The sequence below is a fragment of the Leucopleurus acutus genome (genome assembly GCF_964270905.1).
Source record: "Leucopleurus acutus genome assembly, chromosome: 5".
Classification (NCBI taxonomy): domain Eukaryota; kingdom Metazoa; phylum Chordata; class Mammalia; order Artiodactyla; family Delphinidae; genus Leucopleurus; species Leucopleurus acutus.
The window spans coordinates 67,136,593-67,163,454 of NC_139147.1; the positions used below are offsets into that span (position 1 = coordinate 67,136,593).

The 26,862-nt window shown below is 36.7% G+C and overlaps 1 protein-coding gene across 2 annotated transcripts in view; it reads left to right on the forward strand.

Moving 5' to 3' along the window:
- The window catches only part of STXBP5L (syntaxin binding protein 5L), a 377,334-nt gene that overhangs the window by 175,803 nt on the left and 174,669 nt on the right, over positions 1-26,862 (forward strand). For both annotated transcript variants that reach the window (XM_082839711.1, XM_082839710.1), the window contains exons 10-11: positions 22,749-22,827; positions 26,030-26,184. In XM_082839711.1, the coding sequence (XP_082695837.1) occupies positions 22,749-22,827; positions 26,030-26,184 (234 nt within the window). The remainder of the gene's footprint in view (positions 1-22,748; positions 22,828-26,029; positions 26,185-26,862) is intronic.

The window sequence follows — 26,862 nt, forward strand, 5'->3', positions numbered from 1 at the left end:
GTGAAATTTTTTGTCCTAGTTCTGTGAAAAATGCCAGTGGTAGTTTGATAGAGATTGCATTGAATCTGTAGATTGCTTTGGGTAGTAGAGTCATTTTCACAATGTCGATTCTTCCAATCCAAGAACATGGTATCTCTCTCCATCTATTTGTATCATCTTTAATTTCTTTCATCAGTGTCTTATAATTTTCTGCATACAGGTCTTTTATCTCCTTAGGTAGGTTTAATCCTAGGTATTTTATTCTTTTTGTTTCAATGGTAAATGGTAGTGTTTTCTTCATTTCACTTTCAGATTTTTCATCATTAGTGTATAGGAATGCCAGAGATTTCTGTGCATTAATTTTGTATCCTGCTACTTTACCAAATTCATTGATTAGCTCTAGTAGTTTTCTGGTAGCATCTTTAGGATTCTCTATGTATAGTATCATGTCATCTGCAAACAGTGACAGCTTTACTTCTTTTTTTCTGATTTGGATTCCTTTTATTTCCTTCTCTTCTCTGATTGCTGTGGCTAAAACTTCCAAAACTATGTTGAATAAGAGTGGTGAGAGTGGGCGACCTTGTCTTTTTCCTGATCTTAGTGGAAATCCTTTCAGTTTTTCACCATGGAGGACAATGTTGGCTGTGTGTTTGTCATAGTCATATATGGCCTTTATTATGTTGAGGAAAGTTCCCTTTATGTCTACTTTCTGCAGGGTTTTTATCATAAATGGGTGTTGAATTTTGTCGAAAGCTTTCTCTGCATCTATTGAGATGATCATATGGTTTTTCTTCTTCAATTTGTTAATATGGTGTATCACATTGATTGATTTGTGTATATTGAAGAATCCTTGCATTCCTGGAATAAGCCCCACTTGATCATGGTGTATGATCCTTTTAATGTGCTGTTGGATTCTGTTTGCTAGTATCTTGTTGAGGATTTTTGCATCTATGTTCATCAGTGATATTGGCCTGTAGTTTTCTTCCTTTGTGACATCCTTGTCTGGTTTTGGTATCAGGGTGATGGTGGCCTCGTAGAATGAGTTTGGGAGTGTTCCTCCTTCTGCTATATTTTGGAAGAGTTTGAGAAGGATAGGTGTTAGCTCTTCTCTAAATGTAGATAGAATTCGCCTGTGAAGCCATCTGGTCCTGGGCTTTTGTTTGTTGGAAGAATTTTAATCACAGTTTCAATTTTAGTGCTTGTGATTGGCCTGTTCATATTTTCTATTTCTTCCTAATTCAGTCTTGGAAGGTTGTGCTTTTCTAAAAATTTGTCTATTTCTTCCAGGTTGTCCATTTTATTGGCATATAGTTGCTTGTTGTAATCTCCCATGATCCTTTGTATTTCTGCAGTGTCAGTTGTTACTTGTCCTTTTTCATTTTTAATTCTATTGATTTGAGTCTTCTCCCTTTTTTTCTTGATGAGTCTGGCTAATGGTTTATCAATTTTGTTTATCTTCTCAAAGAACCAGCTTTTAGTTTTATTGACCTTTGCTATCGTTTCCTTCATTTCTTTTTCATTTATTTCTGATCTGATCTTTATGATTTCTTTCCTTCTGCTAACTTTGGAGTTCTTTTGTTCTTCTTTCTCTAATTGCTTTAGGTGCAAGGTTAGGTTGTTTATTCTAGATGTTTCCTGTTTCTTATGGTGGGATTGTATTGCTATAAACTTCCCTCTTAGAACTGCTTTTGCTGCATCCCATAGGTTTGGGTCGTCGTGTCTCCATTGTCATTTGTTTCCAAGTATTTTTTGATTTCCTCTTTGATTTCATCAGTGATCACTTCGTTATTAAGAAGTGTATTGTTTAGCCTCCGTGTGTTTGTATTTTTTACAGATCTTTTCCTGTAATTGATATCTAGTCTTATAGCGTTATGGTCAGAAAAGATACTTGATACAATTTCAATTTTCTTAAATTTATCAAGGCTTTATTTGTGACACAAGATATGATCTATCCTGGAGAATGTTCCATGAGCACTTGAGAAAAATGTGTATTCTGTTGTTTCTGGATCGAATGTCCTATAAATATCCATTAAATCCATCTTGTTTAATGTATCATTTAAAGCTTGTGTTTCCTTATGAATTTTCATTTTGGATGATCTGTCCATTGGTGAAAGTGGGGTGTTAAAATCCCCTACTATGAATGTGTTACTGTCGATTTCCCCTTTTATAGCTGTTAATATTTGCTTTATGTATTGAGGTGCTCCTATGTTGGGTGCATAAATATTTATAATTGTTATATCGTCTTCTTGGATTGATCCCTTGGTCATAATTTAGTGTCATTCTTTGTGTCTTCTAATAGTCTTTATTTTAAAGTCTATTTTGTCTGATATGAGAATTGCTACTCCAGCTTTGTTTTGGTTTCCATTTGCATGGCATATCTATTTCCATCCCCTCACTTTCAGTCTGTTTGTGTCTCTAGGTCAGAAGTGGGTCTCTTGTAGACAGCATGTATATGGGTCTTGTTTTTGTATCCAGTCAGCCCATCTGTGTCTTTTGGTGGGAGCATTTAATCCATTTACATTGAAGGTAATTATCGATATGTATGGTCCTATTCCCATTTTCTTAATTGTTTTGGGTTCGTTATTGTAGGTCTTTTCCTTCTCTTGTGTTTCTTGCCTAGAGCAGGTCCTTTAGCATTTGTTATAAAGCTGATTTGGTGGTGCTGAACTCTCTCAGCTTTTGCTTGTCTATAAAGGTTTTAATTTCTCCATCAAATCTGAATGAGATCCTTGCTGGGTAGAATAATCTTGGTTGTAGGTTTTTCTCCTTCATCACTTTAAATATGTCCTGCCAGTCCCTTCTGGCTTGCAGACTTTCTGCTGAAAGATCAGCTGTTAACCTTATTAGGATTCTGTTGTGTGTTATTTTTCCCTTACTGCTTTTAATATGTTTTCTTTGTATTTAATTTTTGACCGTTTGATTAACATGTGTCTTGGCGTGTTTCTCATTGGATTTATCCTGTATGGGACTTTCTGTGCTTCCTTGACTTGATTAACTATTTCCTTTCCCATATTAGGGAAGTTTTCAACTATAATCTCTTCAAATATTTTCTCAGTCCCTTTCTTTTTCTCTTCTTCTTCTGGAACCCCTATAATTCGATTGTTGGTGCGTTTAATATTGTCCCAGAGGTCTCTGAGACTGTCCTCAGTTCTTTTCATTCTTTTTTCTTTATTCTGCTTTGCAGTAGTTACTTCCACTATTTTATCTTCCAGGTCACTTATCCGTTCTTCTGTCTTAGTTATTCTGCTGTTGATCCCATCTAGAGTATTTTTAATTTCATTTATTGTGTTGTTCATCATTGCTTGCTTCATCTTTAGTTCTTCTAGGTCCTTGTTAAATGTTTCTTGCATTTTCTCTATTCTATTTCCAAGATTTTGGATCATGTTTACTATCATTATTCTGAATTCTTTTTCAGGTAGACTGCCTAATTCCTCTTCATTTGTTAGGTCTGGTGGGTTTTGATCTTGCTCCTTCATCTGCTGTGTGTTTTTCTGTCTTCTCATTTTGCTTATCTTACTGTGTTTGGGGTTTCCTTTTTGCAGGCTGCAGGTTCGTAGTTCCTGTTGTTTTTGGTGTCTTTCCCCAGTGCCTAAAGTTGTTTCAGTGGGTTGTGTAGGCTTCCTGGTGGAGGGGACTAGTGCCTGTGTTCTGGTGGATGAGGCTGGATCTTGTCTTTCTGGTGGGCAAGTCCACGTCTGGTGGTGTGTTTTGGGGTGTCTGTGGTCTTATGATTTTAGGCAGCCTCTCTGCTAATGGGTGGGGTTGTGTTCCTGTCTTGCTAGTTGTTTGGCATAGGGTGTCCAGCACTGTAGCTTGCTGGTCATTGAGTGAAGCTGGGTGCTGGTGTTGAGATGGAGATCTCTGGGAGATTTTCACCATTTGATATTACATGGAGCTAGGAGGTCTCTTGTGGACCAGTGTCCTGAAGTTGGCTCTCCTACCTCAGGGGCACAGCACTGACTCCTGGCTGCAGCACCAAGAGCCTTTCATCCACATGGCTCAGAATAAAAGGGAGAAAAAGTAGAAAGAAAGAAAGAAGGAAAGAAAGGAAGGAAGGAGGGAAGGAAGAAAGGAAGGAAGGAGGGAACAAGGGAAGGAGGGAAGGAAGAAAGGAAGGAAAGAAAGGATAAAATAAAATAAGATAAAATAAAATAAAGTTATTAAAATAAAAATAATTATTAAGAAAAAATTTTTTAAAAAGAAAAAAATGGATAGATAGAACACTAGGACAGATGGTGACAGCAAAATCTATAGAGACAAAATCTCACATGGAAGCATACACATACACACTTACAAAAAGAGGAAAAAATAGTCAGTCTGCTCTCAAAGTCCACCTCCTCAATATGGGATGATTCGTTGTCTATTCATGTATTCCACAGACATCAAATTGATTGTGGAGCTTTAATCCACTGCTTCTGAGGCTGCTTGGAGAGATTTCCCTTTCTGTTCTTTGTTCGCACAGCTCCCGGGGTTCACCTTTGGATTTGGCCCTGCCTCTGTGTGTAGGTCGCCGGAGGGCATCTGTTCTTCGCTCAGACAGGACGGGGTTAAAGGAGCAGCTGCTTCGGGGACTCTGGCTCACTCAGGCCAGGGGGAGCGAGGGGTGCGGATGCGGGACGAGCTTGCGGCGGCAGAGGCCGGCGTGACGTTGCACCAGCCTGAGGCGCGCCGTGCGTCTCCCGTGGAAATTGTCCCTGGATCACAGGACCCTGGTAGTGGCGGGCTGCAGAAGTTCCCAGGAGGGGAGGTGGGGATAGTGACCTGTGCTCGCACACAGGCTTCTTGGTGGCAGCAGCAGCAGCCTTAGCATCTGATGCCCGTCTCTGGGGTCCGCGCTGTTAGCTGCGGCTCACGCCCGTCTCTGGAGCTCCTTTAAGCAGCGCTCTTAATCCCCTCTCCTTGCACACCAGGAAACAAAGAGGGAAGAAAAAGTCTCTTGCCTCTCTGGCAGGTCCAGAATTTTCCCCGGACTCCCTCCCGGCTAGCCATGGTGCACTAACCCCTGCAGGCTGTGTTCACTCCGCCAACCCCAGTCCTTTCCCTGGGATCCTACCGAAGCTGGAGCCTCAGCTCCCAGCCCCGCCCGCCCTGGCGGGTGAGCAGACAAGACTCTCGGGCTGGTGAGTGCCAGTTGGCACCAATCCTCTGTGTGGGAATCTCTCCACTTTGCCCTCCGCACCCCTGTTGCTGTGCTCTCCTCCGCGGCTCCGAAGCTTCCCCCTCTGCCACCCGCTGTCTCCGCCCATGAAGCAGCTTCCTAGTGTGTGAAAACTTTTCCTCCTTCACAGCTTCCTCCCACTGGTGCAGGTCCCGTCCCTGTTCTTTTGTCTCTGTTTATGCTTTTTTCTTTTGCCCTACCCAGGTACGTGGGGAGTTTCTTGCCTTTTGGGAGGTCTGAGGTCTTTTGCCATTGTTCAGTAGGTGTTCTGTAGGAGTTGCTCCACATGTAGATGTATTTCTCGTGTATCTGTGGGGAGCAAGGTGATCTCCGCATCTTAGTCTTCCGCCATCTTCCCGATTCCCCCCACTCTGTGGTTTTGATTGGCATTTCCCTAATGAGTAAAGATGTTGAGCATCTGTTCATGTGCTTGTTGCCTGTTCCTGTGTATTCTTTGGAGAAATGTCTATTCAGTTGTTTGCCCATTTACAAACTGAAGGGTTTTTTTTTAAAATTATGGAGTTGTAACAGTTCACTGTACATTCTGAATACACATCTCTTATTAAATATATGATTTGAAAATATTTTCTCCTGTTCTGTATGTTGTCTTTTCACTTTCTTAATGGTGCCCTTTAAGCACAAAATTTTTAATTTTGATAAAGCTCATTTTATCTGCTTTTGATTTTATTGTTTATGCCTTTAGTATAGTATCTAAGAAATAATTGCCTAACCTAAGGTCACAAAGATTTATTCCTGTTTTCCTCTAACAGTATATAATTTTTTTTTTTTTTTTTTTTTTTTTTTTTTTTTTTTTTGCTATATGCGGGCCTCTCACTGTTGTGGCCTCTCCCGTTGCGGAGCACAGGCTCCGGACGCGCAGGCTCAGTGGCCATGGCTCACGGGCCCAGCCACTCCGCGGCATGTGGGATCTTCCTGGACCAGGGCACGAACCCGTGTCCCCTGCATCGGCAGGCGGACTCTGAACTACTGCACCACCAGGGAAGCCCTAACAGTATATAATTTTAGCTCTTATATTTAGGTCTGTGATCCATTTTGAGCTAGTTTTTATGAATGGTGTAAGGAAGAGGTTCAGTATCATTCTTTTACATGAGGATAGTTTATTGTTCCAGCATCATTTGTTAAAAGATTATTTACCCATTGAATTTTGTTGGCACCCTTTTTGAAAATTAATTTATGAATAATGTAAGAGTTTATTTTTGTATTCTCAGTTCCATTCCATTAATCTATATGCCAGCACCACACTGTCTTGATTACTGTAGTTCTTTGGTAGGTTTTGGAATCAACAAATACAAATACTCCAAATGCAGACTTGAACGTTTGCTCCAAAGGCTCTATGGAGTAGAATGGAGGGGAGTAGGTAAAACCTAGAGGCCTACTCAAGGTGAATAGTCTAATAAGAAACACTTGTGCAAAGCCTGTACTCAAGGTGGTTGTACAGTTAGTGAAACTAGTTAACAAGAAGTAAGTTCTACCTTTCAAAAATGCACAAAAGTAAAACTTGATTGCCTGCATCAAAACTAGTGCTTATTAGGAAGGGAGATAAAAGTAACCTGAGAACTGCCAACCAGAAACCTGCTTTAAAAATGCTATTGTGCACTGCAAATTTATATTACCTGTTCTCAGAAGGAGAATTTAATTTTATTAATTTATTCAAGTTTAGAATTTTTAGGATGTAAGAAACCATTGGTCATTTTGTAAATCATCTCTATGCCTAATAATGCTTGTTGTCTTAAAACATTTTGTCTGATAAGAAATACGACTGTACTAGCTTTCCTTTGAACAGTAGTTGCCTGATATATATAGTTTTTTTTTGTTATTATATGATTCTTTATTCATGTAGTCAACAAGCACAATAAAATTCCTGTTTTTCATGTTCATGTATTGTTTTATTAATTTTCCTATTGAACAAACTTTGATTTTTATTTTATTTTTTATACAGCAGGTTCTTATTAGTTATCTATTTTATACATATTAGTGTATATATGTCAATCCAAATCTCCCAATTCATCCCACCACCACCATCCCACTCCCGCTTTATCCCCTTGGTGTCCGTATGTTTGTTCTCTACATCTGTGTCTCTATTTCTGCCATGCAATCCAGTTCATCTGTACCATTTCTCTAGATTCCACATATATGCATTAATATACAATATTTGTTTTTATCTTCCTGACTTACTTCATTTTGTATGACAGTCTCTAGTTCCATCCATGTCTCTACAAATGACCCAGTTTTGTTCCTTTTTATGGCTGAGTAATATTCCATTGTATATATGTACCACATCTTCTTTATCCATTCATCATTTGATGGGAATTTAGGTTGCTTCCATGACCTGGCTATTGTAAATAGTGCTGCAGTGAACATTGGGGTTCATGTGTCGTTTTGAATTGTGGTTTTCTCAGGGTCTATGCCCAGCAGTGGGATTACTGGGTCATATGGCAATTCTATTTTAAGGTTTTTTTTTGTTTTTTTTTGGTACGTGGGCCTCTCACTGTTGTGGCCTCTCCTGTTGCAGAGCACAGACTCAGCAGCTATGGCTCACAGTCCCAGCCGCTCCACGGCATGTGGGATCTTTCTGGACTGTGGCATGAACCCATGTCCCCTGCATCAGCAGGCGGACTCTCAACCACTGCGCCACCAGGGAAGCCCTATTTTTAGTTTTTTAAGGAACCTCCATACTGTTCTCCATAGTGGCTGTGTTAATTTACATTCCCACCAACAGTGCAAGAGGGTTCCCTTTTCTTCACACCCTCTCCAGCATTTGGTTTTTGTAGATTTTCTGATGATGCCAATTCTAACTGGTGTGAGGTGGTACCTCATTGTAGTTTTGATTTGCATTTCTCTAATAATTAGTGATGTTGAGCAGCTTTTCATGTGCCTCTTGGCCATCTGTATGTCTTCTTTGGAGAAATGTCTATTTAGGTCTTCTGCCCATTTTTTGATTGGGTTGTTTGTTTTTTTAATATTGAGCTGCATGAGCTGTTTATATATTTTGGAGGTCAATCCTTTGTCCACTGATTCATTTGCAAATATTTTCTCCCATTCTGAGGGCTGTCTTTTTGTCTTGTTTATAGTTTCATTTGCTGTGCAAAAGCTTTTAAGTTTCATTAGGGCCCATTTGTTTATTTTTGTTTTTATTTCCAGTACTCTTGGAGGTGGGTCAAAAAGATTTTGCTGTATTTTATATCAAAGAGTGTTCTTCCTATGTTTTCCTCTAAGAGTTTTATAGTTCTGGTCTTACATTTAGGTCTTTAATCCACTTTGAGTTTATTTTTCTGTATGGTGTTAAGGAGTGTTCTAATTTCATTCTTTTGCATATAACTCTCCAGTTTTCCCAGCACCACTTATTGACGAGACTGTCTTTTCTCCACTGTATATCCTTGCCTTCTTTGTCATAGATTAGTTGACCATAGGGCTGTGGGTTTATCTCTGGGCTTTCTATCCTGTTCCATTGATCTATACTTCACTTTTTGTGCCAGTACCATATTGTCTTTATGACTGTAACTTTGTAGTATAGTCTGAGATCAGGAGTCTGATTACTCCAGCTGCAGTTTTCTTTCTCAAGATTGCTTTGGCTACTTGCGGTCTTTTGTATCTCCATACAAATTTTAAGATTTTTTGTTCTAGTTGTGTAAAAAATACCATTGGTAATTTGTTAGGGATTGAATTGAATCTGTAGATTGCTGTGTGTAATATAGTCATTTTCACAATATTGATTCTTCCAATTCAAGAACATGGTATATCTCTCCAGCTGTTTGTGTCATCTTTGATTTCTTTCATCAATGTCGTATAGTTTTCTGAGTACAGGTCTTTTACCTTCTTAGGTAGGTTTATTCCTAGGTATTTTATTCTTTTTGTTGCAATGGTGAATGGGATTGTTTCCTTAATTTCCTTTCTGATTTTTCGTTGTTAGTGTATAAGAATGCAAGAGATTTCTGTGCGTTAATTTTGTATCCTGCAACTTTACCAAATTCATTGAATAGCTCTAGTAGTTTTCTGGTGGCATCTTTAGGAGTCTCTATCTATAGTATCATGTCATCTGCAAACAGTGACAGTTTTACTTCTTTTTGTCCAATTTGTATTCCTTTTATTTCTTTTTCTTCTCTGATTGCCATGGCTAGGACATCCTAAACTATGTTGAATCATAGTGGACATCCTTCTCTTGTTCCTGATCTTAGAGGAAATGGTTTCAGTTTTTCACCATTGAGAATAATGTTTGCTGTGGGTTTGTCATATATGGCCTTTATTATGTTGAGGTAGGTATCTTCTGTGCCCACTTTCTGGAGAGTTTCTATATAAATAGTGGTGAATTTTGTCAAAAGCATTTTCTGCATCTATTGAGATGATCATATGGTTTTTATTCTTCAGTTTGTTAATATGATGTAATCACAGTGATTGATTTGCATATATTGAAGAATTCTTGCATCTGTGGGATAAATCCTACTTGATCATGGTGTATGATCCTTTTAATGTGCTGTTGGATTCTGTTTGCTAGTATTTTGTTGAGGATTTTTGCATCTATATTCCTCAGTGATATTGGTCTGTAATTTTCTTTTTTTGTAGTATCTTTGTCTGGTTTTGGTGTCAGGGTGATGGTGACCTTGTAGAATGAGTTTAGGATGTTCCTTCCTGCAAGTTTTTGGAAGAGTTTGAGAAGGCTGGGTGTTAGCTCTTCTCCGAATGTTTGATAGAATTCACCTGTGAAGCCCTCTGATCCTGAACTTTGTTGGAAAATTTTTAATCACAGTTTCAATTTCATTACTTGTGATTGGTCTGTTCATATTTTCTATTTCTTCCTGGTTAAGTCTTGGAAGGTTATACCTTTCTAAGTGTTTTTCCGTTTCTTCCAGGTTGTCCAACTTATTGGTATAGAGTTGCTTGTAGCAGTCGCTTATGATTCTTTTGTATTTCTACAGTTTCCGTTATAACTTCTCCTTTTTCCTAATTTTATTGATTTGAGTTCTCTTCCTCTTTTTCTTGATGAGTCTGGCTAAAGGTTTATCAATTTTATTTATCTTCTCAAGAATCAGCTTTTTGTTTTATTGATCTTTCCTATTGTTTTCTTTGTTTCTATTTCATTTATTTCTGCTCTGATCTTTATGGTTTCTTTCCTTCTACTAACTTTGGGTTTTGTTTGTTCTTCTTTCTCTAGTTCCTTTAGGTGTAAGGTTAGATTGTTTATTTGAGATGTTTATTGTTTCTTGAGGTACGATTCTATTGCTATAAACTTCCCCCTTAGAACTGCTTTTGCTGCATTCCATAGGTTTTGGGTCATCGTGTTTTCATTGTCATTTGTTTCTAGGTATTTTTTGATTTCCTGTTTGATTTCTTCAGTGATCTCTCAGTTATTTAGTAGCATATTGTTTAGCCTCCACGTGTTTGTTTTTTTACAGTTTTTTCCCCTGTATTTGATAGCTAGTCTCATAGCGTTGTGGTTGGAAAAGATACTTGATACAATTTCAATTTTCTTAAATTTACCAAGGCTTAATTTGTGACCCAAGATATGATCTATCCTGGAGAATGTTCAATGAACACTTGAGAAGGAAGTGTATTCTGTTGTTTTTGGATGGAATGTCCTATAAATATCAATTAAGTCCATGTTGTTTAATGTGTCATTTAAAGCTTGTGTTTCCTTGTTTATTTTTATTTTGGATGATCTGTCCATTGGTGAAAGTGGGGTGTTAAAGTCCCCCAATATTATTGTGTTACTGTTGATTTTCCCTTTTACAGCTGTTAACATTTGCCTTATGTATTGAGGTGCTCCTATGATGGGTGCATATATATTTATAATTGGTATATCTTCTTCTTGGATTGATCCCTTGATCATTATGTAGTGCCCTTCCTTGTCTCTTGTAACATTCTTTATATTTAAAGTCTATTTTATTTGATATAAGTATTGCTACTCTAGCTTTCTTTTGATTTCCATTTTCATGGAATATCTTCTTCCATCCTCTCACTTTCAGTCTGATTGTGTCCCTAGGTCTGAAGTGGGTCTCTTGTAGACAGCATATATATGGGTCTTATTTTAGTATCCATTCAGCAAGTCTTTTTTTTTCATTGGAGTATTTAGTCCATTCACATTTAAGATAATTTTCAATATTTATGTTTCTGTTACCATTTTCTTAGTTGTTTTGGGTTTGTTTTTGTAGGTCCTTTTCTTCTCTTGTGTTTCCCCCTTAGAGAAGTTCCTTTAGCACTTGCTGTAGAGCTGGTTTGGTGGTGCTGAATTCTCTTAGCTTTTGCTTGTCTGTAAAGCTTTTGATTTCTCCATCGAATCTGAATGAGATCCTTGCCGGGTAGAGTAATCTTCGTTTTAGGTTCTTCCCTTTCATCACTTTAAGTATATCATGTACTCCCTTCTGGCTTGTAGAGTTTCTGCTGAGAAATCAGCTGTTAACCTTATGGGAGTTCCCTTGTATGTTATTTGTCATTTGTCTCTTGTTGCTTTTAACAGTTTTTCTTTGTCTTTAGTTTTTGTCAGTTTGATTACTATGTGTCTCTGCGTGTTTCTCCTTGGGTTTATCCTGTTTGGGACTCTCTGCGCTTCCTGGACTTGGGTGGCTATTTCCTTTCCCATGTTAGGGAAGTTTTCGACTATAATCTCTTCAAATATTTTCTCGGGTCCTTTCTCTCTCTCTTCTCCTTCTGTGACCCCTATAGTGTGAATGTTGTTGCGTTTAATGTTGTCCCAGAGGTCTCTTAGGCTGTCTTCATTTCTTTTCATTTTTTTTTTCTTTATTCTATTCTACGGCAGTGAATTCCACCATTCTGTCTTGCAGGTCACTTATCCATTCTTCTGCCTCAGTTTTTCTGCTATTGATTCCTTCTAGTGTATTTTTCATTTCAGTTGTTGTATTGTTCATCTGTTTGTTTGTTCTTTAATTCTTCTAGGTGTTTGTTCTTTAATTCTTCTATTCTTTGTTAACCATTTCTTGCATCTTCTCAATCTTTGCTTCCATATTTTTCCAGGTCCTGGATCATCTTCACTATCATTATTCTGAATTCTTTTTTTGGAAGGTTGCCTGTCTCCACTTCATTTATTTGTTTTTGGGGGGCTTTATCTTATTCCTTTATCTGGTACATAGTCCTCTACCTTTTAATTTTTTCTATCTTTCTGTGAAAGTGATTTTCATTCCACGGGCTGCAGGATTGTAGTTCTTGCTTCTGTTGTCTGCCTTCTGGTGAATGAGGCTCTCAAACAGGCTTGTGCAAGTTCCCTGATTGGAGGGACTAGTGGTGGGTAGAGCTGGGTGTTGCTCTGGTGGACAGAGCTCATTAAAATTTTAATGTGCTTGTCTCTTGATTGGTTGGGCTGAGTTCCTTCTCTGTCGGTTGTTTGGCCTGAGGCGACCCAGCACTGGAGCCTACAGGCCCTTTGGTGGGGCTAATGGCGGACTCTGGCAGGGTTCCCACCAAGGAGTACTTCCCAGAACCTCTGCTGCCAGTGTCCTTGTCCCTTTGGTGAGCCACAGTCACCCCCAACCTCTGCAGAAGACCCTCCAACACTAGCAGGTAGGTCTGGTTCAGTCTCCTATGGGTTCAGTCCTTCATCCCCCTGGGCCCTCATGCACACACTACTTTCTGTGTGTCCTCCAAGAGTGGAGTCTCTGTTTTCCTTAGACCTGTAGAAGTTCTGCAATCAAATCCTGCTAGCCTTCCAAGTCTGATTCTCTGGGAATTCCTCCTCCAGTTGCCGGACCCCCAGCTTGGGAAGCCTGACGTGGGGCTCAGAACCTTCACTCCAGTGGGTGGACTTCTCTGATATAATTGTTCTCCAGTTTGTGAGTCACCCACCCAGTGGTTATGGGATTTGATTTTATTGTGATTTCACCCCTCCTACTGTCTCATTGCAGCTTCTTCTTTGTCTTTGGATGTGGGATATCTTTTTTAGTGAGTTCCAGTGTCTTCCTGTTGATGATTGTTCAGCAGTTATTTGTGATTACGGTGCTCTCACAAGAGGGAGTGAGCACATGTCCTTCTACTGATATATTTAGTTTTAAAGACAGTTTTTAGAGCAGTTTTAGGTTCACAGCAAAATTAAGAAGGAGATACAAATGTTTCCCATAAACCCCCTGCCCCGCACACATGAGTAGCCTCTTCCATTATCAACATCCTCAAGCAAAGTGGTACATTTGTTATAACTGATGAACCTACATTTCCACATCATAATTAACCAAAGTCCATAGTTTACCTTAGGGTTCACTCTTGGTGTTGTGCATTCTGTGGATTTGCACAAATGTATAATGACTATATCCATCATTCTAGTATCATACAAAGTAGTTTTAATAACTTAAAAATCCTCATGCTCTGCCTATTCATCTCTCTCTCACCCTCTTCCCCCACAACCCCTGGCATTTTTACTTTCTCCGTAATTTTGCCTTTTCCAGAATATAGTTGGAATCATACAATATGTAGCCTTTTCAGATTGTCTTCTTTCACTTAGTAACATACATTTAAGGTTTTCCATATCTTTCATGGCTTGATAGCTCATTATTTTTAGTGCCAAATATTATTCCATTATCTGGTTGTACCACGATTGATTTATGCATTCACCTATTTTAGGACGTCTTGGTTGCCTCCAAGTTTTGGCAGTTTTGAACAAAGTTGCTATTAGCATACATGTGTGAGTTTTGTGTAGATGTATGTTTTTAGCTTCTTTGGGTACATACTAAGGAGTGAAATTCCTGGATCCTATGGTAACAGTATGTTTAGTTTTTTTACAAAATTGCCAAATTGTCTGGTTTTCCAAAGTGGTGTACCATTTTGCATTCCCATCAGCAATGAAAGAGCGTTCCTGTTATTGCACATCCTCTTCAGCATTTGATGTTGTCAGTATTCCAGATTTTGGCCATACTAATAAATGTGTCCTGGTATCTCATTGTGGTTTTAATTTTCATTTCCCTTGTAACATATGGTGTGGAGCATATTTTCATATGCTCATTTACCATCTGTATATCTTCTTTGGTGAGGTATCTGTCAAGACCTTTGGCTCATTTTTTGTTGGGTTGGTTGTCTTATTGCTGCCTTTTAAGAGTTCTATGTAAATTTTGGATAACAATCCTTTATCAGCTGTGCCTTAGCAAATATTTTCTCTCAGTCTGTGGCTTGTCTTTAATTCTCTTATCTTCCACAGAGCAGAAGCTTTTAATTTTAATGAAGTCCAACTTACCCATTATTTCTTTCATATATTATGTCTTTGGTGTTGTATCTAAAACGTCATACCAAAGGTCAGATAGGTTTTTTCCTATGTTATCTTCTAGGAGTTACGTAGTTTTGTGTTTACACAAATTGATCTATGACCCATTTTTAGTTAATTTTTGTAAAAAGTGTAACATCTGTGTCTAGATTCACTTTTTTTTTGCATGTAGGTGTCTAGTTGTTCCAACATCATTTGTTGAAAAGACTGTCTTTGCTCCATTGTATTGCTTTTGCTCTTTTGTCAAAGGTCAGTTGGCTATATTTACAGAGGTCTATTTCTGGGATCCCTCTTCTGTTGTATTGATCTATTTGTCTATCTTTCTCCACATTGTTTTGATCATTTTAGCTTTATAGTAAATCTTGAAGTCCCGGTACTTTCAGCCCTCCCATTTTGTTCTTCAGTATTGTGTTGGCTATGCTAGATATTTTGCCTTTCCATATAAACTTTAAAAATCAGTTTGTTGGTATCCACAAAATCCCAAATTCGATTGGGATTGCATTGAATCTATAGACTACATTGGGAAAACTGACATCTTGACAATATAGTGTCTAACTATCCGTGAACATGAAATATCTCTCCATTTATTTAGTTCTTTGATTTCATCATCAGCGTTTTTTAGTTTTACTCCTGTAGATCTTGTACATATTCAGTAGACTTATACCTAAGTATTTCATTTTTTTGGATGCTAATGTAAATGGTATTGTGTTTCAATTTCAAATTCCACTTAGTTTTTGCTGGTATATAGGAAATAAATTGACTTTTGTATATTAGCAATGTATCCTGCAACCTTGCTATAATCATTTCTTAGTTCCAGAAGATTTTTTGTCAATGCTTTTGGATTTTCTACATAGGTGATTATGTTATCTATGGATGGATAGTTTTATTTCTTCTTTCCCAGTCTGTATACCTTTTATTTCATATTTTTGTCTTATTTCATTAGCTAGAACTTCAGTACAATGTTGAAAAACAGTAGTGAGTGGTGACAGCCTAGCCTTGTTCCTAATCTTAGTGGGAAAGATTTTAGTTTCTCACCATTAAGTACCATATTACCTATAGAATTTTTGGTAGGTATTATCAAGTTAACAAAGTTCCCATCTATTTCTGTTAGTGAAGCAAACTTGGGTACACTTGCCTGTGTGCAGTAAAGTCAATCTGCTGATACTGGATTTTTGTGAAGAAAAGTACAGCGTTTATTGCAAAGCGCCCAATGTGGGGCAAGCAAGGAGAATGGGCAGCTCATGCTCAAAAGACCTGAACTCCCCATTGGCCTTTAGGGCTTTTGAAGACAGTGTGAGGGAGAGGGTTGCAGAGTACATGATCAGCTTGTGCTCAATTCTCTGGCTGGTTGATGGTGACATAACAGGGTGATGTTTCTAAAATCTCGATCATCAACTTTCTGGTTCCAGCTAGTCTGGGGTCTACATGCTGGTTGTCAGCATGCAGTTAACTTCTTCCACCTGGTGGGGTTTTTTTAGTATCTGCAAAACAACTTAAGGATATGGCTCTAAATATTATCTATAGCTCTTGTGGAGGAGCTAAATATCCTCATGATGTTTTATGGCTAATTAATATTATTTTGTCTTGCTTGGCTGTTTTCCTTTGTTCCTGTATTTTCTCACTTCTTTAATTAAAGTTGCTCTTTGGAACTCGGCAAAGGCCTAGGAGGCTAAACCTTCTTCTACAAACAAAAGGCAGGGGACACAGTGGGGTGTCTGTGTCTGAGAAGGCCTTTCAGCGTCCTGCTCAGTTTCATTCTAGTCTACTGAGAATTTTTGTCATGAATGGGTGTTGGATTTTGTCACATGCTTTTTATGCATCTATTTATATGATGATGTGGTTTTTCTTTTTTAGCCTATTGATGTGATGGATTTATCAATTGGTTTTTGAATGTTGAACCAGCCTTGCACACTTGGGATAAATAGCACTTAGTCATGGTGTAGAATTCTTTTTACTACACTCTCTTTCTTCTCATATCTATTTTCATGAAATACCTTTTTCCATCGCTTCAATTTCAGTCTGTGTCTTTAGCCCTGAAATGAATCTCTTATAAACAGCGTATTGTGGGCTCTTGTTTTATTATCCAGTCTGCCACTCTGTGCCTTTTGATTTGAATGTTTAGTGCATTGACATTTAAGGTAATTTTTGATGATTGCCATTTTAAACCTTGTTTTCCAGTTGATTTTATATTTCTTTTTTGTTCCTTTCTTTTAGTTTTTCTTTCCTTTTATGGTTTGATAATTTTCTTTTGTATTATGCTTGTGTTCTTTTTGGGTTTTGTGAATCTATTTTATGTTTTTGATTTGTGGTTAGTGTTTTTCAAGTGTATTAACCCATTACTATACCTACTTGCTTTAGACTTGTAGTCATATAGGCTCAAACACATTTTTTAAAAATTCTCCATTTTCTTACACCCCTCCTCAACATTTTATTATTTTGATGCACTGTTTCACATCTTCATGTTTATCCTTTTGCTATTCATTGTAGTTTCATCACGTTCAAGTTTTTTTATCTTTATTTTTTAAATTTATGTACTGGCTTTTTAAAGTGATTTGCTTTCCAACTGTGATTTTCTCTTTCCTATAGATTCTTGCTTCTTTTCTGTTTACATAAGTCCTTTCAATAGTTCTTTTGGGTTACATTTAGTATTGCTGTATTCCTTTAGTTTTTGCTTATCTGAGAAATTCTTTATCTCTTCTTCTAGTCTAAATGCTAATCTTGCTGGATAGAGTATCCTAGGTTGCAGGTTTTTCCCTTCTAGGGCTTTGAATATATCTTGCCACTCCCCTCTGGTCTGTGTTTCTGTAGAGAAATCAGATGATAGCGTTATGGGGGTTCCCTTGTAACTGACTCTTTGTTTTTCTCTTGCTGCCTTTAGAATCCTCTCTTTAACTATAACTTTTGCCATTTTAATTATAATATATCTTGGTGTAGGTCTATTTGGGTTCATTTTTTTTGGGACCCTCTGTACTTCTTGTACCTAGATATAATTTCCTTCTTTAGATTTGGGAAGTTTTCAGCCAATTTATTTGTAACTTCTTCAAATACATTTTCAATCCTCTTTTCTCTTTCTTCTCCTTCTGGGATCCCTATTATGTGTAAATTTGTTTGCTTTATATTATCCCATAGGTCTTGTATGTTGCTTTCATTTTTTTTTTTTTCATTTGTCTTTCTGTCTGTTGTTCTGACTGGGTGATTTCCATTCTAATCTTCCAGATCACTTATTCGTTCTTCTGAATTATGTAGTTTGGTATTTATTGCTTTAGCTCAGCAAATTAGTTTTCTAATTTTAATTGGCTCCTCTTTATAGTTTCTAGTTCCTTGTTACAGTGGTCTGCATTTCTATTAATAGCCTTTCTTAATTCCTTCAGTATTTTTATTACATCCTTTTTGAACTCAGGATCTGGTAGACTGGAGAGATCTGTTTAATTGTTTTTTCATTCAGGGGATTTCTCTTGTTCTTTTAATTGGAAGTGGTTCCTCTGATTCTTCATTTTATATTTCTGTGACTCTACGAATTTAGGAGAAACAGTTATCTACTGTGGTCTTGAAGGGCTGTTTTTATGTGGGACCCTCCCTGTCTAGCCTGTGTGAGTCTAATATTTTTGGTTAGAGGACTGTTTTTAGTATGGATGCCTTCCTTGGCTTTCCTCAGTGTGTGCTGCCTGTTATCCTCTTGATGTGGGGTGTGGCTGGTGTTGTGGTGATCAGAGCCTGCACTGGATGTTGAGCGGGGCCTCCGTTTTGCTCTGTGGTTTACACAGCCCTGTTGTGGGTAGGGTCTGTTCCCCAACTGTTGGAGTAGAAGCTTCCTGATCTGTTTCTAAGCTGTGGTGTGAGGTAGGTGGGACTGAAACACTTCCACTGGAAGAAGAGCCACTGAGTGTTCCTCCACAGGAGCTGTCTATTGGGAAGTGCACTCTGTGGTCTAGCCCATTACCTGTTGTGTGGGCTCACAAAATATACTGTTGTTGGCACTGCCCTTGGCCCTGCCTCAGCCTTGAGAATGCAAGCAATCAGCCCAGATGTCCCTCAGGCGCTGTGCTCACCAGTCCACCAGCATAGATAGGCTGGCACAGATCCACTGAAATCAGACACTGGGACCAGCCGAGACCTATGGAGTCAACCCACACCTCGACCCTGCCTCTGTGTGTTCTGGAAGCTGCTAATGCTGGATCCACCCAGCCACAGGAGTACCAGTAGTCTGCTCGAATGTTCCGTAGGCACTGAGCTTACAAAGGAGATGATGGCATAAAACCTCAAAAGCCACCAGGACACTGCTCAGATTTCAGCCCCGCTTCGAAAGTTGTGCGGTTCCTGGGGATCAGCACAGATTTCAGCCTTGCCTCTGAGTGTGGACAGCCCATGGTCCTTGTGTACTCCCAGAGCTCACAGAGGCAGAGCTGTGCCCACTGCAAGCATGTTTTGGTGGGGCTCCACCCTTCCCTTCTTGCACACACTAACAATGGGGCTTCAATGGGAGACTTGGGCTCTGTCCTGTGTACCCCCAGTTGCAGCCTAAGGCACACTCCAGCCCCTTCAGGCTGAAATAGGTAATTATGTTCCATCTTTTGTGTGTGTGTGTAAGTCTTTTATCTCTGTCTGTCTCTTTTCTGGTCAGTTTAGCTAAAGGATTGTCAATTTTCTTGATCTCTTTAGAGAATCAAATTTTAGTTTAATTGATTTTCTATATTTTTCTCTTTTCTATGTCATTAATTTCTGCTCAAACCTTTATTATCTCTTTCTTTCTTTTTTCTTCAGCTTCAGGTTGTTCTTTTATTCTGTGACTTAAGGTGAATGGTTAGGTTAGTGATTTCATATATTCTTTTTTAATATAGCTGCTCGTAGGTATAAATTTCCCTCTCTGCTCTGCTTAGGCTTCATCTCAGAAGTTTTGATGTGTTGTATTATACATTGTTCTACAATTGTTGAACAATGTTGTGAACACTGTTCATTGTATGAATGGCATTGTAGCATACACTGTTCTACAATATTCTTGTTTTTTTCTTTCACCCATTTGTTATTTAGTCAAGGGTATATATTATATATATATGTGTGTGTGTGTGTATATATATATATATATATATATATATATATATATACAAACTCACATATGTATAAAATTTGTTACATTAGCCTTTTTGCTTCTGATTTGTGGTTCTCTTCCTTTGTTCTTGTGGACTCAGGTTGCCATTTGGTGTCATTTTCTTCCTCCAGTGTAACCTTGTTCCCATACACCTTCTTTGTGTTATTATTTTCAAATATATTATATATCCCATATTACAATAATATACATATTACTTTTTACATTGCTTTTTTAACCAGTTAAGATTGGAGAGGAAATATGCAATTATACTGTCTTTTATAATTATCTACGTTAATTACTTTTCCTTGTAATCTTTTTTTTTGTGTGTAGATTCATATTACTCTCTTTCAGCCTGAAGAACTTAAGTATTTTTTGAAAGGGAGCTCTGCTAGCAACACATTCTGTCAGTTTTTGTTATCTGGAAACATCTTTATTTCACCTCCATTTTTTTTTTTTTTTTTTTTTTTTTTTTTTTTTTTTTGCAGTACGCGGGCCTCTCACTGTTGTGGCCTCTCCGGTTGTGGAGCACAGGCTCCGGACGCGCAGGCTCAGCGGCCATGGCTCACGGGCCCAGCCACTCCGCGGCATGCGGGATCTTCCTGGACCGGGGCACGAACCCGTGTCCCTTGCATTGGCAGGCGGACTCTCAACCACTCCGCCACCAGGGAAGCCCTCACCTCCATTTTTGAAAGATAATTTTGATGAACTTTGATTCTTGGTTAACAGGGTTGTTGTTTTTTTTCCCAGTACATTAAGTATGTCATTCCACTACCTTTTGGCTTCATTGTCTTTGGTAAGAAAGTCAGCTATTAATCTTATTGGGGCTCCCTTGTATACAATGAATCATTTTCCTCTTGCTGCTTTCAATATATTTTTTTTTGATTTTAGCATTTTTACCTTGATGTGTCTGGGAGTAGGTTTCTTTGATTTTATCCTACATGGAGTTTATTGAGGTTCTTAGATGTATAAATAATGCTTTTCAAAAAATTTAGAACATTTTCAACCAATATTTCTGAGTGTTTTTCTCCTCCTTTCTCTCCTTTCCTTCCAGTACTCTCAAGATGCACAAGATCCCACTTTTCTTTGAGACTGTTCACTTTTCTTCAGTTTTTCCTGCACAGTTGTGATTATCTTCTCCTTGTTTTCCATTATCAGTATCTTACATCCTCAAAATTTCTTTATTAAATAAATCCATATTAATATTTCTGAGGCATTGCTTACACATATTATTTCCCAACTTGAAAACTTCCAGTGACTCTCCCTTGTCTATACTGCAAATCAGTTTTATAGATTGCCATTGTATGGCTCTTTTGTACCTCATCAGCCTTTTTGTACTCTTCTTCTACATTAATCTTTTAATCTGCCCAATTTGGCTTATCCATTATTCTCTCAACATACTAGGCACATTCTGCCTTCATGTCTTTTCTTATGCTCTCCTAGCCAACTTCTATCTTTTAATGTTTAATCTAGCTTCTAGGAAGTCTTCTGTGAAAATCTAGGTAAGTCTGTTGTAAAAGGAAGCCACAGTTTTATTCTCAACTCCTACAACACTTCATGTCTATCACTTGTTTATGGTACCACGTGTTGTCATTTTCAAAAATTGTTTTGTTCAGTTTAGTAAATTTTAAGCTTTTTGGTAGTTAGTTATTTCTTTGCATCTTCCCACTTAACACAGTACTCTGAACATAAGGAAAAGCAATAAATGCAGTTGTTGATAATGTTTTATGCAACATGACATTTAAGCATATTTCAATTACTGACAGGCAATGAATATAATCAAAACAGAAAAGCTTTACCCCCAAATTAATTATTAGAGTTGGAAATTGAAGTAAAACATTAATTAATTAAACAATTACTCTTTTCTACTAAAATCAGTGCATGATAGTGGTATTTATTGATTGAAAAATAGTAGTTGGTCCCATATATATAAACAACTGCAAATATACTGTTTTGGTCAACTAATGGTTTGGCGATTATTAGAGAAGCTCTGGATAGAAAAAACATCAACTGAGAAGAATGGGTCTCTTTGCTGACTCTGTCATTTCCTTCAGTTCTCTCTATTTCCATTCATTATCAAAACTAGTAATCACCAACCAGATGTTCCTCACCTCTAAGACCACTGTTCAGAGTGAGTCCCTGAGCCAAAGTTGTCTCTTTGTAATGATCTATATTTAATATCAGCAATTGTTTTTCATATATAATACAGTTAATGTCAGCACTTCTTTTTCACATATAATATAGATACTTTTAATCCTGTTTTACAATGTGAATGATACTGACCAATATTTTATTATTGGGTTGCCTCTTTAGTTGACATAAAAGAAAGAGAAGGCACTTTCAGAAAGCATGCCATGGAGCAGATAAGGTGTATTCTATGCTGATAGCCCGTTAAGCAAATTGGATAAAATTGTCCTGACATCCTAGTTGGATTTGGCTTTGCCATTCTGAAATTTTAACTTATATGCCTGTAAACATCTATCTACATAATAGGTTTCTGTGTCTATAAACAGCTATGGCAATACAAGAATAAATAGGGTACTTATTAAAATAACAAACAAACATATCTTGAAAAACAGATGAATTTTATCAAAATGAGATGTAGAATTATGAGTAAAATCATAACTAGAAAGATAAGTATGTTATAGGCAGAAGCAGCTTTATTTCCATTTTCAACTCTTCTTGATCTTTCATTTAGACTCTTATGGAGTCTAAACAACATAATCCTTCCCTTATAAGAAACTATTATTTTTGTTTTATGCAAATAGAGAACATCATTAAAATTTTAAAAAATCATGAAATATACCATCAGTGTTCATTGTCTAATGGACTTTCCTTTAAATAAATTTGATGAAAATGCAAAGATTTTCATAAGTTTTAAATGGCAAATCTTCCTGCATAAGAAAGGGATTTGCTTGTTTTATAGGTAAAATTTTCAGCCTAGTATGGATTTTCATTATACGTTTCATTATGCAGATAAGTATGTATGTGTATGTCTTCAATTCTGAAGTTGTTTATCTTGAAACTTAAATAATTAAGATAACTTTATATGATACTATATTTATACATGGAAAATGTGAAGCAATACAAATATGTTTACAAATAACTTTATTGTTTATATAACAGTCAATTATTAGGGTTCAACAAATTGTTTATAAATTTAACAAATATGTTAGGATGCGTAGAAATGTGTTTATTGTATTATGAAAAACACATAATTACATTTAAAAATATTCCTTTAATTAAGCTTTTAAAATTCTCATGGGTTAGTAGAATTTAAATCATATTTAATAAAGTCCTTTTTCTTTCTTTAGGAAAAACTCAAAGAGAAGGAAGAAAATCTGAATCTTGCAAACCAATTCTTAAAGTAGAATACAAAACCTGTAGAAACAGGTATGCATTTTTACTTTGAGAGTTATGGGAAAATATGTAAGAAACAGAGACAAGAAATTCAGATAACCTTTAATGTTTATATATTGTTTAAAGTTTTACATAATTATATTAACTGGCTGAATCTTCTTCATTGATAATAACAGATTTCTTATTGTTCAAGTGGCAAATGTATTATGTCAACGTTATTATAAATAGCAAATCAGTTATTTTAAAATTTATATGAATATTCAGATGAGTATTATATACATTAATTTTAACAATGTAGGGCTTTTGGGCCATGCAATTACAAGCAGCAGTCATTCAACATTATTAAACAGCAGAAGCTATGTACCTGTTGGTATTACACATGAATTAAATACATAACCAAGTCTCTGTACTTTAGGATCTTACATTCTGAAGTTGGAAAGACTATAGTTAGTTGTGAAGGTAAACATTTATGTATATTGCCATAATACAATAGTGCTAAATTTTAAGATACAGAAAATTAAATAAAAAATAATATTTAATAGAAATTTATCTTGTATATACAGCAGCCATATCCTATGCATCAGCAATGTTTATACTTACAGTAATTATTAGTGGCAATACTCTCATCCAGAATTACCATAATTACAAATCTTGCCTAGACCTTAGTTTTATTTTAAGTCTAAATTGGATAATTCTACTTTATATTACTTAAATGTTCACACTAGAATATTTTCCTGTTGTCATAGGTGCATTTAATGTTTGCTTATAGCTGCTCTTCTCAAGGTATAGTAGATAGTTCATTAGTTCAGCCTAATGTTACTATGTATAACTAGTAAAAATCATCATGGTTTTATTACTATTGTAACTAAAGTATTAAAACACTTAAAATTTAATCATTATGGATGAAAATATTTTACATATATTCTTTTCCTTCTTAAATCAGTGTTTATAACTTAAACTTTGCTTGAGTCTTCAGGCTCAATGTTATTTACATCCATTGTTATACAGTGTCACACTTAAAGGACTATTGAAGCAGTTGAGCACTTCACACTTATTAACTGTTCCTAGCAGCTTGTGGTGTCTTTTTTTTCTTTTCTTTTCATGTATGTATTTGTTTTTGAAAGTTTTCCTCTATCCTTCAGTTTTGGGCTTTTGGGACTTCTAATTTCCATTGTGTTTATCCACTAGTATCTAGTCTTTTATTTGCTATAGACTAAGAAATTTGAAACCCTAGTTTGTAAAATGAGAATGAAGAGGTTCATGTGAAGGCGTGAGAGGTTTTTCCCTGATAAAGTACATGATCCATGGACTTTATGACATGTATTTTGTTATATATAAATGTATTTTTTATGAGGTGCTCAACAATATGTAGCTTAATTCAATTAAAACAAAATGTATTAAGTTATTACTGCATAATGTGCATTGAGCAATTTGTTTGGCACACTAAAATAGAAATTACCGCCTGCTTTTGAATCTGTTATGGTCTAGTACCAGAAGTAAGCCCATAAACTCGTGGTTTCTATACAACATGTAAGGTGCTTTTATAGAGACATGCTATGAGAGCACAGCAAAAGGACAGCTAACCTTGCCTAAAGGGAGTAGGGAGGACAACAGTGAAGAGAGAAATCACTGAAATTCTTCTTAGGAAAGGAGATGCCTGAGATGGGATTTAAGGGATGGAAGATAGGATGGTGCCAGATGAAGGGAGAAAAGGGTAAACATGAAGAAAATGTACTTCAGAAATCAAGAATTCAAGGCAAGGCAGTTTAAAATAATGATTAAGATCATTGCGGCACTATTTACAATAGCTAGGACATGGAAGCAACCTAAATGTCCATCAACAGATGAATGGATAAAGAAGATATGGCACATAAATACAATGGAATATTACTCAGCCATAAAAAGGAATGAAATTGAGTTATTTGTAATAAGATGGATGGACCTAGAGCCTGGCATACAGAGTGAAGTAAGTCAGAAAGAGAAAAACAAATACCGTGTGCTAACGCACATATATGGAATCTAAAAAAATAAATTAGAGCATTTTCCCTTTTTTAGCTTACAACACAAATATTTATATGAAAATATTAAGACAGAACTTTAAATAAAAAGTAGTGAAGGCATTTTATATGTAGGTTTTGATGGAAACTTTTTAAAAGGGTTTTTTGTTGTTACTACATAGCCAGCATAAGATTAGCAAATGTCCCTTTGATAATGTTTGGTATTATGTATGATACAAAATGGAAAAGAAAGGGAAATTTTATGGAGTGAGTTCTAGAAACAAGTAGATTCTTCAGTTTAGTAGATGGATAGAAGTGAATTATTTAGAGAAACATGTTCTCAAGGAATTTGGTACAATAAAAGGGTCTAGTTCCTTTAAAAAAATTTTGGAGAGTATTTTCAGTTTGGTCTTATTGAAAAATACTTCATATCAACACACATTTTCTTTTATATACATATACTAGAGATACAGATATTTGAGAAAAGGAAAATGAAAACTTTTGGAGATATTTCATAGCTATGATATTTTATGGTCATTTCAGCCCCACTCTATTATCTAACTGTAACCTGCAGTTAACAGAAATGAAAAAATTTGTTCGAAGTTAGTTTTACAAGCTAAATAGACCTGGCTGACCCTAGGTAAAGTTGAGAAGAAGGTCACATTTACTTTTGGTGAATCATTTTCCCGTTATATATTCGTTTTCTCCATCTGTTTGTCATAACCGTTTCCCACAGAAACTCTATTATGTAGACTTTTCATGTTACCGTCTACCATTCTGGGCTTGCCACTGTCACATTTCATTTCATGTTGAAATTTGCCTCTATTTCTTAGTGATTTGGGGTCCCACATGCCTACTGGTTAATATGATAAAGTAACATAGCCTAATATTCCAATAGTAGTAATTTAGAGTTTGGTAACCAACTAATATATGTGAAGATGTTCTGTTGAGTCAGTCAGCATCTTCCCCTCTCACCAAACTCACTGCCTTTCCCCCATCTCACCTCAACATCTTTAGATTGATTCATTAGTAATTTTAATGGTGAGAATATACATCCAGAAAAAAGGAAATGGTAGAATAGTAAATTGTTGGGTGAGATATTTGGGGCCAGGAAAGGCTTTTACTCTCTGTCAAATTATTGTATATAATCCCTACTAAGCCCATTCCTTTTTGCCTCAATACTGTGAGATTGTGTCATTTTAAAGAACTCAGTCTCATTAACTTTTTTTCCTCTGTAGTGAACCATTCATAATATTTTCTGGTGGGCTGTCCTATGACAAAGCTTGCAGAAGACCAAGTTTAACCATCATGCATGGAAAAGCAATTACAGTGCTTGAAATGGATCATCCTATTGTTGAATTTCTAACTTTATGTGAAACACCCTATCCAAATGGTAAGTAACTAAAATGAAACTATTAATGTTGAAAAATCATTTTTTAAATGATAAGTTCCTAACAAAATTAAGCTTAAATATTTTTAGTTTTAGCAGCTGATATCGACTGTGATACAACACGGTGAGCTACAGGTGCTGGAGCAGGTTCTGCAGCTGTACCTACTTGAGAAAATGGAAGTAAGACAGATGTAGTGCAACAGTGCTGGAGTTTCAGGTTCTAATATCAGGTAAGTGCTTTAAACTTTGATAAGGATGGTGGAAGCTGAGCTGGGAGGGTCCACTCAGGGTCCGGGGTGAAATCACTTGGAGAAACTGAGGTCTCCTAATAGCCTTTCCTAGGCCAGCTCCACCCATCCCAATCCTGTGCCAATCAAAGTTAAAGCACTTACCTGATATCAGTGATCTGTAACTCTGGTGGTGCTGCATCTGTTTCACATCTGGCTTTGCTTCAGATGCAACTGTAGCACCTGTGATTACTCTAGGATTGCTGATGTATGGTTAGTGATTTATTCCAATTTTGAAAATAATTAGAAGAGCCTTTGGGAGGAGAGGTGCTTATGTATTTTTATTATCCCAAATATAAAGACTTCGTAAACGTAAAAAACCAGTCTAAACTTATATGCAAACTGTATAATGGAATCTAATGATGAAATATTTTAATAATGGAATCTAAAAATT